This window comes from Eufriesea mexicana, unplaced genomic scaffold, assembly GCF_001483705.2.
Source record: "Eufriesea mexicana isolate 0111107269 unplaced genomic scaffold, ASM148370v2 scaffold1482, whole genome shotgun sequence".
Classification (NCBI taxonomy): domain Eukaryota; kingdom Metazoa; phylum Arthropoda; class Insecta; order Hymenoptera; family Apidae; genus Eufriesea; species Eufriesea mexicana.
In genome coordinates, this window is record NW_016909634.1 from 1,641,886 (window position 1) to 1,654,601 (window position 12,716).

Here is a 12,716-nt window from a genome sequence, read left to right on the forward strand (position 1 = left end):
ATAATATATACCTTATATAACATCCATTGTATAGATCATATATCACTCATGTTATTTTCTGAAGTGATAAGTCACAGTATATTCAGAATCAGCTCTAAATTCAATTGTATTTAATTATTTATATTTTTAATTATATATTTCATAATTATTATATTTTATATTATAAAACTAAGCATTGCATATTATAATTCACTAAATTTTTAACTCCTATCTTTACATTTCTAATTTAGTTTATATTTACATGTGATGTACTGAATTTTAAAAGTTGGTCCAAGTCAAAATTCGATAAGTTCGAGGAACAAGCAGCAAAGACAAGGTGAAAAGATTTCAGTGATCAAGCTGTAGCTTAGTTCTCGAAAAACGGAGATACCTATCAGCAATGCAGATTCCTCCCTGAAACTGTACTCGCGAGTCGCGATAATCCTGCTACGACAGATGGAGCGAAGCAAGCACTCGACACGTTGTTTGCTCTCCGCGAGATAAAAATATTTGCACGCGATGCACTTCCACTAGCCGTGCACTCGATGCACCGTGAAAATATTTACTAGCCTGGCCAACCGGATATCCGCGATACCCTCGCAATTAATATCGAATTTTATCGACCTTCCATTTCACCAGCCTCGAAACGACTCTCTCTCTGAATTAATACTTTATTCGTTTCCATAATTCTTCCACGTTGCTCGTTTAAATAAATAATTAATTAGTACAAACCCGATTATCTCGCCGATATCATTTCTCAGAGTCAGCTTTGTTGTTGCATATTATAAAAGAAATATGAAAACGAATATAATTAAAATGACGTATAACTTAATGCTTCGATTAAAATATAAATGAAAAATAGTTAAGTACTTAAGTAACAGTGAATGAAGTATACTTCTGCAATCTTCGAGTTTTAAATTACCAGAGAATTTTATAACGAATTAATAATTAAAGATATTTAATTGTTACACATTTTTAGGTCAGATTTTGAGGTTAGAATTAATTGCAGAAAAATTTCCTTCACTGTACCCTTCATTTGATTCCAAATATTCAGAATCTGCTTATTAAATTAGGCTCATTTCATTTTAAATTGTGCAAACGTTCTTCGGCCTTTGAACAATTACAAATGCATATAGCGGACTTTTTGGTTAGGATTGCAAATTAGATCTCTAAATAACCAATAATCGTATTTTTATAATGCTAAAATTATTTTTTCAAAAATTATTATTCCAAATATGAACCCTTCATAATTTAAAACATTTTTCCAATTGGATATAAGAAATACACCAAAAGCCATTGCTACTTTCATTCGCAGGAATATATACAAGCTACAGGTCCTTTCACAAAAGGGTGTACATGTTTCGGGGTGTACAGTTTGCACCGAAAACGATTGCAGCATACTGAAATTACGTAATAATGCGACTTACCTATACTGATCGGTAAATATCCTGAAAATGACAATTCGTTTTTATTCGAAAACGTTCCACTATAGTTCATGACATGCTGTTAATTAGTTAGTAAAACGCAGCCTATACAGTTCCTCTCTGTTCCCTATGTTACCTCTAGCAATTTCTCAATTATCTTACTTTCTTTTATACAAAAAAACCAACTACTGGGTGTGTCTCGTTTTATTTTACAAAACGACCAACAATCAAAAACAATTTACAGAGGAGAACAAAAAAGAGAAGCATATCTGTACAATCGATACACCGTATATTTCCGAACTTCTCACAGAGTCTACGTTTCAATGTGTGAGTGTGATTCTCTTTTGCCTTCCCCTTTTTCCTTGTTTCTCGTTCGCGGTGCAAAATAGGAAGAAAATAAAACAATGCACAGTGTATCCCGTGTGTGCGCGCGTGTTCAAGCATCGATTTTGTTAGCGCAATTCTGCCATCTGCTTTTGAACGAGAAATTCGTTTCGACGAAGCATCGATTCACCTCGGTTATTTCTTTTTGCTTTTCTTTCTCGATTTTTATTTTTTCTTTTTCTTTTCTCTTTTTTCGGAAGCTCGCGGTATTTATCTGGAAAATAATATGTCTGGAAAAAACTGCCTCTAAGCATTCAATAAGCGACCTTCGATCGAGGTTTCTACTTGATAAACTCTATCGACATCTCTGAAATTGATAAATAACAGACGATCATTGGATCACGTTATGCTGAAAGGAACCAGTCTGAGAAAGTTAACCCTTTACACTGGAAGATTTTTATTTTATTATGTAATTAATTTATTGTATCAATTATATGAACTTGTATTAACGATATATTATTATAATTATATATGTAAATATATGTAATATATAATATAATAGTATAATATAATACATAATATAGTATTTAATATGAGCTGTTCACTGCAAAAATTGATTAACTCCATAAAACAAAAAGTGGAGAAATGCAATGGAATAATGTAGTTATAACTATACCAAGTGCTTTGACACTTAAATTTAAAATTTTTCAAAAGGTGGAGTTAATCGATTTGTGCAGTGAACGGCTCATATATATAAGGAAGTAGTAATTCCAAAACTTTTTATTGCGAAATTGATGATACTTTTGTGAAATAATATAAGAAAAATGCATGAATTATTTTATAAAATTATTGTACTCTAATAGTTTGTGTAATATCGCTATTTTCTTGTCACTTCTACTTCGAGTTTCGACGTCAAAAGAGCTTGGAATTATTTTTCGTGCAAAGGGTTGAAATTGTAACTGAATTTTGGATTACTCTTTTAAATTATAATTAGAAAATAATCAATCCACTAGCTTAAGAAATTATACATAAAATTTTTGTGTATTAAATACCAAATTTTTCAACCTTTTATGTTTATTTATTTATTTTTCGTGAGAGAATTAATATAGAAGTTTGGTGGATTAAAACAAATCCTTTGTTATTGAAAGCTCTAATATAACATTGCAAACATATGAGGAAGAAATGAATTCAAAATTTGAAGGATCTTCACAATTCATTACATATTATATGAGGAAATTATTTAGAATTTTCATAAAGGAAAAAGAAAGATTGGAGTTACTGTCAATGAGTTGGCAGGTACTGATAAATATAATTGAAAAGTGCAATAGATTCATAAATAATTCGTTTCTCACTCTTCTATCATTCTTTTTGTTTCCTGTTCTATACAAGTACATTTCGTGTAAATTTATTTATTTTACTGCCAACGTATGTCAACCCAGTTTATTTGTATTCAGACTGTATTTCATATTATAATTTTGTGAAAATAGTGAACGAAATATTATTACCAGGAACACTTTATTTTTCATTATAATCTGCACTTTATACTTTATGATTCGTAACCTACATATGAAAATATCAAACTGTTACTGAATATGGTTATACGTTCGTATATGTACGTGTATATTTACATATACATGCGTACTTTTAAATTATTAGTAGTTGCCACCGTCATATGGTGACACTGTTCCTATAGTTTGTTCTAGTTCTCCTAACACTATCAATTAAACATTTCACTGCATTCAAATGCAATAAGTGCAAAGAGAAGAATATAGTCAAGTTATATTTCATATTCCTCGAGTTTGTAGAAAATAAATAGTAAAATTTTGCATCAGGAAATCGATATTTGTTTTTTACCTAACTAAACCGAAATAATTATGAAATATTCTTTGACATATCACGTATTCGGGGTTGACATTAAAATAAATAAATTGTTCCTTTATACCTTGAGAATCGAGTAACTCAGTGGATCAAACATAACTTTTTACATAAATTTTAAGGAAAAAGTTTGGTTTTGGAAAAAATATACTACATTGTTAAAAAGGTACTGCAAAGCATGTATGTATATACCTATTCAAATCAATGTGAATACAATTTTAGTACTTTTTCTATATATTTCAATAATTATACTCTATTTATAAATATTCTTCCTAAAGGAAATTTTGTATTGAAGTTTGATTTTGACAATTACCGACGATATTTGTAGTATTATTAAGCACAGTAATTATGAAAATATTTCGATCGTTTCAATGATGAAAAGAGGCCAATTCGTGTCCCTCGTCACTGATGAATCCTTCATTTGGAAAATAAAGTACTCCATTGGCGTCAACAGCAGGTCAAAATTAACTTGTCTATACCAGGTGACCCACGTTCGAATGTTAGGTCTCTCATTAAAATTCGTCACATCTCTTTATCAAAATAAATTAATACAATGTACAATCCGTGTTTCAATGTCTCCCACAAATACTACTAAAATTACTGAGGGAAGCATTCAAACGTTAACTAATCCCTTGTTTTCTTATAATCATAACCACAGCTTCTCAACACTCGTACCTTATTCCAGGTACAGTACAATTTTTAATAACAATTTGTACTACAAAATTTATAATTTATAAGCATTAGAACACTTTCGTTCATCACTACATTTCCTATTTTTCATACACGTAATCCAATTTCAAATTTTAATATTTCCATGTATTTCACGAATTCCACCAATTTAGCAAATCTTCATAAATTTATCCTCGTAATAAAAACAAATTAAAAATTAAAAAAATTAAAAAATGTGGTTGACACAAATATGCCAAGCAGTACTATAAATTTTTAACAGTTGTAGGAAAGCAATTTCTAAAGTCATAAAATTATTAACAAAAATCCTTATTAATTACTCGAATAATTATTTCTCGTTGAAATAAATATTCTTTTGAATTTTACAGTTTGTTATGAAACTTCGACAACACCTTCCAACTCATCTTCCTGAATTTCACTCCTCGATAAACCGGTTCCTTCCCACATACTGTGCTCCAATTCTACTCTACTAGTATCGAAATGAAAGCCGATCGCAAAGGAAAATTCGATGAAAGCACGCCACAAGGTAACTGAACGACTCAACAGGCTACTCAGCTTCGGAATTATGGCAGAATTTCATTATCATTTTATCTCCCATTATTTTTCGACAGCAAACAGTTTCATGCACCCCAACAACCCCCACTGTTCTCTATATGTATGTGTGACAGATAAATAGAAAAAGGAAGTGGTTAAAGAGGCAGCGTATCGAATCGATTTCACAGCGATCGGAATTATCGTGGCGTGGGGTGTCGATTAGTTTGTAAGTGTGTTTCTGTGACTATAAATATATATATATATTTATATATATATATGTGAAGTGAAACGAGAGACTGATAATAGATAATAGGATCGTGTACATACGCTCGCTCGACAGGAAGCTCTGTCTCTTTGAACCTGTAACCCAAGGATCACAAACATGATTCGCATTGTCACACCCCGCACCCGGTTCTTCGCGGAAAATCAAAGAGAAAAAAATATTTTTTCTCTTTGTGCAACGAGGCGCGAAAATTCGAGATAAAAGGACACGTTCCTCTGAGAGAATTTTTCATTTTACCACGTTCGTTACTTTGTTCGTCGATTTTACGTTAAAGACATTTTTCTAACGGCGGACATAGGGGAAATTTTCGTATCGTGGGACAGAGGACACGGTGATTTTTATCTCGAGGAACTTCGTACAGCTTTTCAACGCCTTGCTACACGGTATATACAAGGATCACAGATAAGAGAAAGAATAAAAAATAAAATTGGTAATATATGTTAAGCACCATCACCATCACCATAGAAAGCTACGATACTTTGTCAAGCTACACATAGAAAGAAGAAAAATGGCAGACTGTTCTCGTACAATTGCTGAATAATTGGATAAAATTGCTGGTAATCGATCTCCTTTGCTGCTTTGCAAGCTTTGCGATTTGCAGCTTCGAGTATTTTGGCGATATTGCAGAAATAAAATTACGATTATCAATTGGAATTATAGATAAACAGAGTGCTTTTCGGTGCAATAAAACATTTGGTTGGTAGGTGTAAAGATTTTTGAAAAAGGAAATTTATAACCTCGTGGCAGTGGAATAGGTACGATCACGGTCAGACATTCTAGTAACAACTCCTATATTAATTTATATTTTATTTCTTTTCTGTCAATACCTTTATTATCCGTTTATTGCTTCCTTCTTCACATAATATTTGATATTTCATTTCCTTTTTTAATATTTTATAAATATTTAAAGAACATCGTGAATAGTGATCCTGAAGGGATGAGATGCTGCATAATACCGACAGAGCAATTATCGAAATTTGAAAGCATTCTCAAATCTATGAAGATGCCAGTACTATATGAATGTTCTGGTAACATCTGCTTTATCTTCTGGGATAAAGTCAATTTCCTAACTGCACACTGCATTACCGACAGTGAAACAGAACATTTTATTTCAGACTACGGTTGATATGTCGTTTCTTACAGTTGATAGTACAGGCAACAATGACATAGAGTAATTTTACGTTTGAACAGTTGTACGTTGATGTTTGGTTATGATGTCTGAGACAATTACGTGACTCTATGAATCGATAAAACACTGGTGGACAAACACAGTCACCGCGTTTGTTTTCTAATTCCTTTTAAATTATTCATGAACACGTACACATTACGTTACAACAGGCCAATTACCACTGACGTGTTTACAAATGCGTTAATTAACGGTGTCGTGTCAAGAGGATCTGTAATTCACGTGGGCGTAAATTACGCCAGAATCGTCTAATTACGAAACATAGTTTCCCATTGAATAACCAATAATTATGAATTTCGCGCCAATTCTCGGGAATCCGATAATAACTTCAATAAGCCAATCAGTGCAAATGCATAATTAATCTACGAAAATACAATCTTTACTGTTAAATGAGATATCAAATGAGTCTATAAAATTTTAATTTCTTATTTGTTCCCTTTTCATAAATTCTTTTTCACATTTCAGTTATGCGAATAGTCACTTCTATTTTATCATTGTAAATAATATATATTCTATTAATTATTAAATCCAAATTTAAAATAGATAATACAAATTTTAATAGCAATATATATTTTTCATTGCTTTATTTCAACTACCATAATCGACACATCCAGAGAATAATTATACTTCGATCACTTGCAACTTCAAAATTAAAAATTTATCAAGAATTTATTTAACTATTACAACTATTATCAACACCCGGTAAATTTATGTGAAACATTTGGAACTATTAAAATATTACCTATTAATATATTTTATTAATAATATTATTATATATTTTATTAATAATAATATTATATATTTTAAAAAAAAATATTATATATTTTAAACTATTTAAAATATATAGTGCCTATCTTAAATTCCCCTAGACCAAACCTAAAATACGAATTGTCTGACCATGCTCTGCTACTTCTACTGCGCACAAGCAACCGATATTTCAATCTTTGTACAAAATGAAAAATCGTCTGATCGGATCTCAAGAATCGCGATCATCGGTTCAGCGGTGTATCAACAATCTGACTTTCCTACTTCGTTATTTACAAGGTCGAATCTTTCCTCGTTTTCTCGACACAGATGAAAAAAATAATGAAAAAAATGCTTTCCTCAAGTCGACACCGAGCTAAGCAAGAGTATAGGTTCATGAGCTCACCTCTCGCTCGCGATTGAACTGTTCCGAGACATCGACTTTGGCGACATCTCGAAGTCGCTGTCGCTACGATAGAGGAAACTTTCTCGTCGCTGTGGCAGGGTTTGCAGCACCAGGCCTGCACTCGGCGAGGCGCCACCGCCGCCTCCGGCGCCACCGTCCAGCGTTGAGGCGCCATTTTCCACGTCGAAACTGTTGACAGAAAATATTCTTTTATTAGGATAGAATTCTTTTAAGAAGTTTAGTTTTAATTGCGACGAGACATTAAGCACAAGTTATTATTGGGATTAGGAATCTTATTTTTAATTGTAATTAACATAGATTTAAGTTTTACTATTTAAGTGCTTGTTCTACGATTTAAGTTCCGACGCCACGTGCCATAGTCAACAGCACAGTCGGTCACACGTCGAAGCATCTTGTTCGAAGAATAACACGTAATTGAGACGAAAAGATAACGGCGAAAATGAACCATTGGCCTGACCAGTGTTTATTTACATTGGGGCCTAGCTACGAACTGCGCTTCTCGCCTGAGATATTTATGTTTCGCCTGAATTCCTTACCAGGAGTGTTACAGGATATTATAGGCGAAGAGGTTAAGAAGAATTAAAGAAAATAATAGATATTAAGAAGGTATTTAGAATTTATTATTGAGAAAATGAATTTTTACTGTATTAAGGAGATTTTATTGTTCATTAAGAACTTTATTTTTAATTGTAATAGGGCATTAGGAAAAATTTATTATTAAATTACAATTTCATTTTGCATTGTAATTGGACATTAAAAAGAATTTATTACTAATTGAGAATTTCGTTTTAAATTCTAATAGGATATTAAGAAAAATTTATTATTAAATAAGAATTTCATTTTAAATTGTAATAGGATATTAGGAAGAGTTTATTACTAACTGAGAATTTTATTTTTAATTGCAATAGAACATTAAGAAGAACTTAATTTTAAATTGTAATAGGATATTAAGAAAAATTTATTACTAACAAAGAATTTTATTTTTACATGGGATGAGATATCGAAAAGAATTTATTGTTAATTAAGAATTTAATTATCTTCTGTATTTAATTTTATTACGAATGATTGAGAATTAAGAATCTAATTTTTTTTTTATTACATGAATTTTAATGTATTGCTGTTTTACTGCTGGACCTCAATCGTTGTAATAGAATCTATGGAAAATATTTATGATATTGGTGAATATACGATCTGTGAATTGGATAAAATTTTCAAACTATAATACTACTTGGTTAATTGGAATAGAAGATTTTTTGAAATTAGGTTCAACATTGAACAACTTTTTGTGTTAATTTAATTTTCACGAATTTTGAAATTGTCTATACAACAGAAAGGATTACTGGATCAATTTGTAAATGGAAGATTCTTCTGTTGCTTTAATTTTGAAAAATGTTTAAATTGTTTAAACAGTTGACAGAAGATTTTGGAAGTACTGCTGCTTCACTGTTTAAATTAATTCAGTTATAAACAATTATAATTGAACTACATAGGATCTATTTGAAAAGAAGGAAATATTATTGACTCTGAATGATTCCTCAGTCGTTTTAATTTTTATAAATTATTTTTATGAATTAAAATAGTTTCTGTTATGACAAAAATTAAACTAAAATTTTCTATACTTTCTGCAGAAACAACTTATTCTAAAAGAAATTTTAAATACATACAATTTTTAAATTATTCCCGAGAATACAAATTTTCTTCAATGTTTCAGAAAATAATTTGAATTTAAAGTACAAAGTGTGTTAAACTTCACGAAATTTTCATAATGGCAAGAAGCTTCTAGGAAAGTAACATCTTCCCTGTTACATACCATCGTGATATAAATAGGTTTTAAAGAGTACTGGTCAAATTTCTTCGTTAAGCTAATGATGGTGTTCCCTTGCACCATCAAGGGGCATCAAATTCAAACTTTATAAAACACAGTGTCCAACAAATTATTTGATTAAGCAAAACGTAGGATAAAAATATATTATCCATATTGAATTATATATTTATGAACAGAAATACATTGTTAGTTTACATTTCTACCATCCTCGTCATTTTTCATCCATAGTAATCATTTGTGAACAGTCAAAATAAAAAATTGCATGAAAAATAATAATAAAATTCCAGAATAAGAAGGTCCCTGTATTTTTGGTGGGATTAATGAAATAGAAATATTCAGAAATTAAACGAATATTGTTATAAAAAAATATACGAGGGTTGCTGAAAATATTCCACTTGATAAATATAGTTTTAAAATATCCACAGAGAGTAAACAAAGGGAAGAACAATAGAGCTACGTTCTGAAATAAAAATTCCAAAAAACATGTTCTTCTGATCGCTAATTAAAAGAGAATAAAATTACTTCAAAATCGAAAGTGCAATCTTAATCAAGTCCAACTAAACTCCAAAAGAAAACTATTTAATATTCAAATGTTCAATCTGAAAAGTTCCCCCAAAATTTCTTTGTGTTATAAATATTAATCTAATAATAAAAACGTAATTAGAGAAAAATTAACTTAATAAGAAATAGAAGTCACTTTCCATTAATTATAATAATTTATATCCACTATTTCCTATTCTAACTTTCCAAATTTCTCCAAATAATCGTAAACAGTAAAGGTATCAGAAAAATATGTCTGAAAATATTCATTTATAAATATATAATGAAACAGAAAGGAAAAACAATTTAAAATACTGTCATAGTAATCTGAGGTCGATTAAAAATCTGTTCACATAGTGTAGAATGAAAATTCGCGATACACACGTGTAAAAGAACAGGAAAAGTATGAGTCCTGACCTTCTTATTCGAACTGCGACTTAATGCGCGACGAAATAATTATCCGGGATAATAATCGGCGAGATAGCGATCAATTAGCTCGTTAAGCGGGCCTAATTAGCCCGTGTCTTAATTAACATTCTTTCGTTCCCATGATCGCCTGCGTTGACCAGAAGACACGGCTTGTCTTCCTGCTCTCGATAGTCATCGTTACGTGCCATTATGTAAGCCACGATTAATTCCACGGCCTTGCCATTCAATGACTAAATGATGACTGGCCAAAGAGTGAACGTCAATGAGTTCCTCTTATTCGATTTTGCAATTTTTCCTTTTCCTCTGAGAAATATTTTTTTCTTTTTCTTCATTTCGTTTATTTTTATTTTTTTTATTTTATTTTACTTTATTTTATTTTTAATGTAAGAGAATATTTAAATTGAATTTTCGATTTGTACACGAGCAATTTACAGCGAAGTTACAGAAAGTTGACGAATGAGATTTCTGAACGCTTTATCTAGTTTTCATTTTGCATTTGATGTGAAGAGACTGTTGTAATTATAACGTTGCTTAATTTGAAACTTTTTATGAGGAGAAACGATTTAAAAATTGAATTTGTAATTAATAATTTAAGGTAAAATTAGAGATTTTGTGGAAGTAGAATCTTGGATTTTATAATTCTGTATAGGAAGAATATTGTGATTTTTGTGATCATATTAGAGAGATGATAGTTCAATAATTTTAATTTTGAAATAGGAAGGAATTTTTTTAAATTATTACAGGAAAGAATTGCATAAATTCTTTAGAACATTTAAACTTTTGATAAATTAAAGGGTTAATTATTCTTTCGTGCAATTATTCTAATTATTTTTAATGCAAATTAAATTTTACAGTCATATGTAATTTATTTGATCACTAAAAGTCATTTAAATCTACGAAAAGAGATTTTTCTACATTTTCTATCATTAACAAGGATGTCTGAAATATAACGTGTCTGGCCATAACTGACCAATTCTACTTGCCGCCACACCCAACTTCTCAAATTTTCAACACTTTCACATACTCGAAATCATTATACCTGCTACACTCTATCCACCATGCTGGGTAATATAAATATAATAATATAAATATAAATAATCATAAATTTAAACAAAGTTCCAAATTATTCCTACAAAATTTCGAAAACAAAGAGAAGAAAATTCTTCTAATAAAATTCTTCTAATGCAATGTTGAACAGATCATTTTTAAACGATACAATAAAATACGAAATATCAACAAACGGTCTCTTAATAATTCAAAAATTTAAACAACATTCTCGCAAATTATTTTCAAAGAAATTGGAAAAGCAAAATTTTCTAAATATAATAATTAGCCTCCAATAAGACTAAATAAATTTAAATAGATTGTTTTTAAATATTATCATAAGATGTGGAATATCAAGCAATGGTCCCTCTGAAAATCCTCAAATTCAGACAATATTCTCTAAAATTAAAGGATTTCGAAGAGAAAAATTTCTACAAGTATCACAACTGACTGACAATAATAATTTAAACAATTAAACTGGCTGTTTTTGAAAATTATTATAGGACACAGAGGAAAACCTGTTGCGAGCAATGTTACCATGGGCAAACTCACGATCGGGCTATCGGGACAATCTTGGCGTTTATCTATGGCACGGCCAAGCCTGAACAGCTAATATTGGTTTTCGAGCAGGGCCGCCAATAAAAAAGTGATTAAAAGGCACTTCCGTTTCGCAGCCGCCGCGCCCGTAACGCGTTACGTAAAACGCATTGAGTAATGGTTAAAAGTAACGCGATCGATTCGCGTGGGCGGTGCATTGTGACGCAGAGTTCAAACTGAAATGAGCTATGTATCGATGTCAACAGATATTTTCAAATTCCCATTTTTCCTTTTTTCCCGATTTTTATTTTCCCTCTAGGATTTTTCGTCCTGATTTTTATTAACCCTTTGCACTCGAGAGACGCCTTTCAGTCGTCATTTGATAAAATTTCGAAGCTCGATATTAATTAATATATCAAATCTAAAATAACGTAACAGTGTGGCAGGTATCGAAATTAAATAATTCTACGTGTTAATTACTATACGATTTCTTATCGAGTGCTCAAAGAATATCGTCAATTTTATAGCAGAAAATTTTTTAGCCAAAAGCCCTTCTTCCCTTCTTTACCCCTTTCCTCCCCCTTCGTTCCCCCTTCTTTAGCCAAAAAAATCGTCGAGCACAAAGGGTCAATTTTATTACTTCGCATAATATAAAATTAATTATATATAATTTTAGGTAAGAATAATGTATCGATGATGATATTTCGTTAGTGAGTTTCTTTAGGGACACTGTGAATTATATAAAATTAATTAAGCTATTAAAATTGATGTTAACAATGGGGAATAAAAATTATGGAAAGAAGAAATAATAATAATAACCAAAAATTATTAAGAATAATAACATTATTAGTTTTTATTAGTTTCAATTCAATTTCTTT

The 12,716-nt window shown here is 30.6% G+C and overlaps 1 protein-coding gene across 7 annotated transcripts in view; it reads right to left on the minus strand.

The window, feature by feature from the left end:
- Nucleotides 1-12,716, minus strand: part of dnc (phosphodiesterase dunce) — a 368,500-nt gene that overhangs the window by 94,089 nt on the left and 261,695 nt on the right. For 4 of the 7 annotated variants that reach the window (XM_017901155.1, XM_017901156.1, XM_017901149.1 and 1 more), the window contains 3 exons: nt 7,443-7,631; nt 5,151-5,183; nt 1,407-1,427 (listed from right to left, as the gene is read on the minus strand). In XM_017901155.1, the coding sequence (XP_017756644.1) occupies nt 1,407-1,427; nt 5,151-5,183; nt 7,443-7,631 (243 nt within the window). The remainder of the gene's footprint in view (nt 1-1,406; nt 1,428-5,150; nt 5,184-7,442; nt 7,632-12,716) is intronic. The other 3 variants (XM_017901153.1, XM_017901151.1, XM_017901154.1) reach the window with 3 other exon arrangements.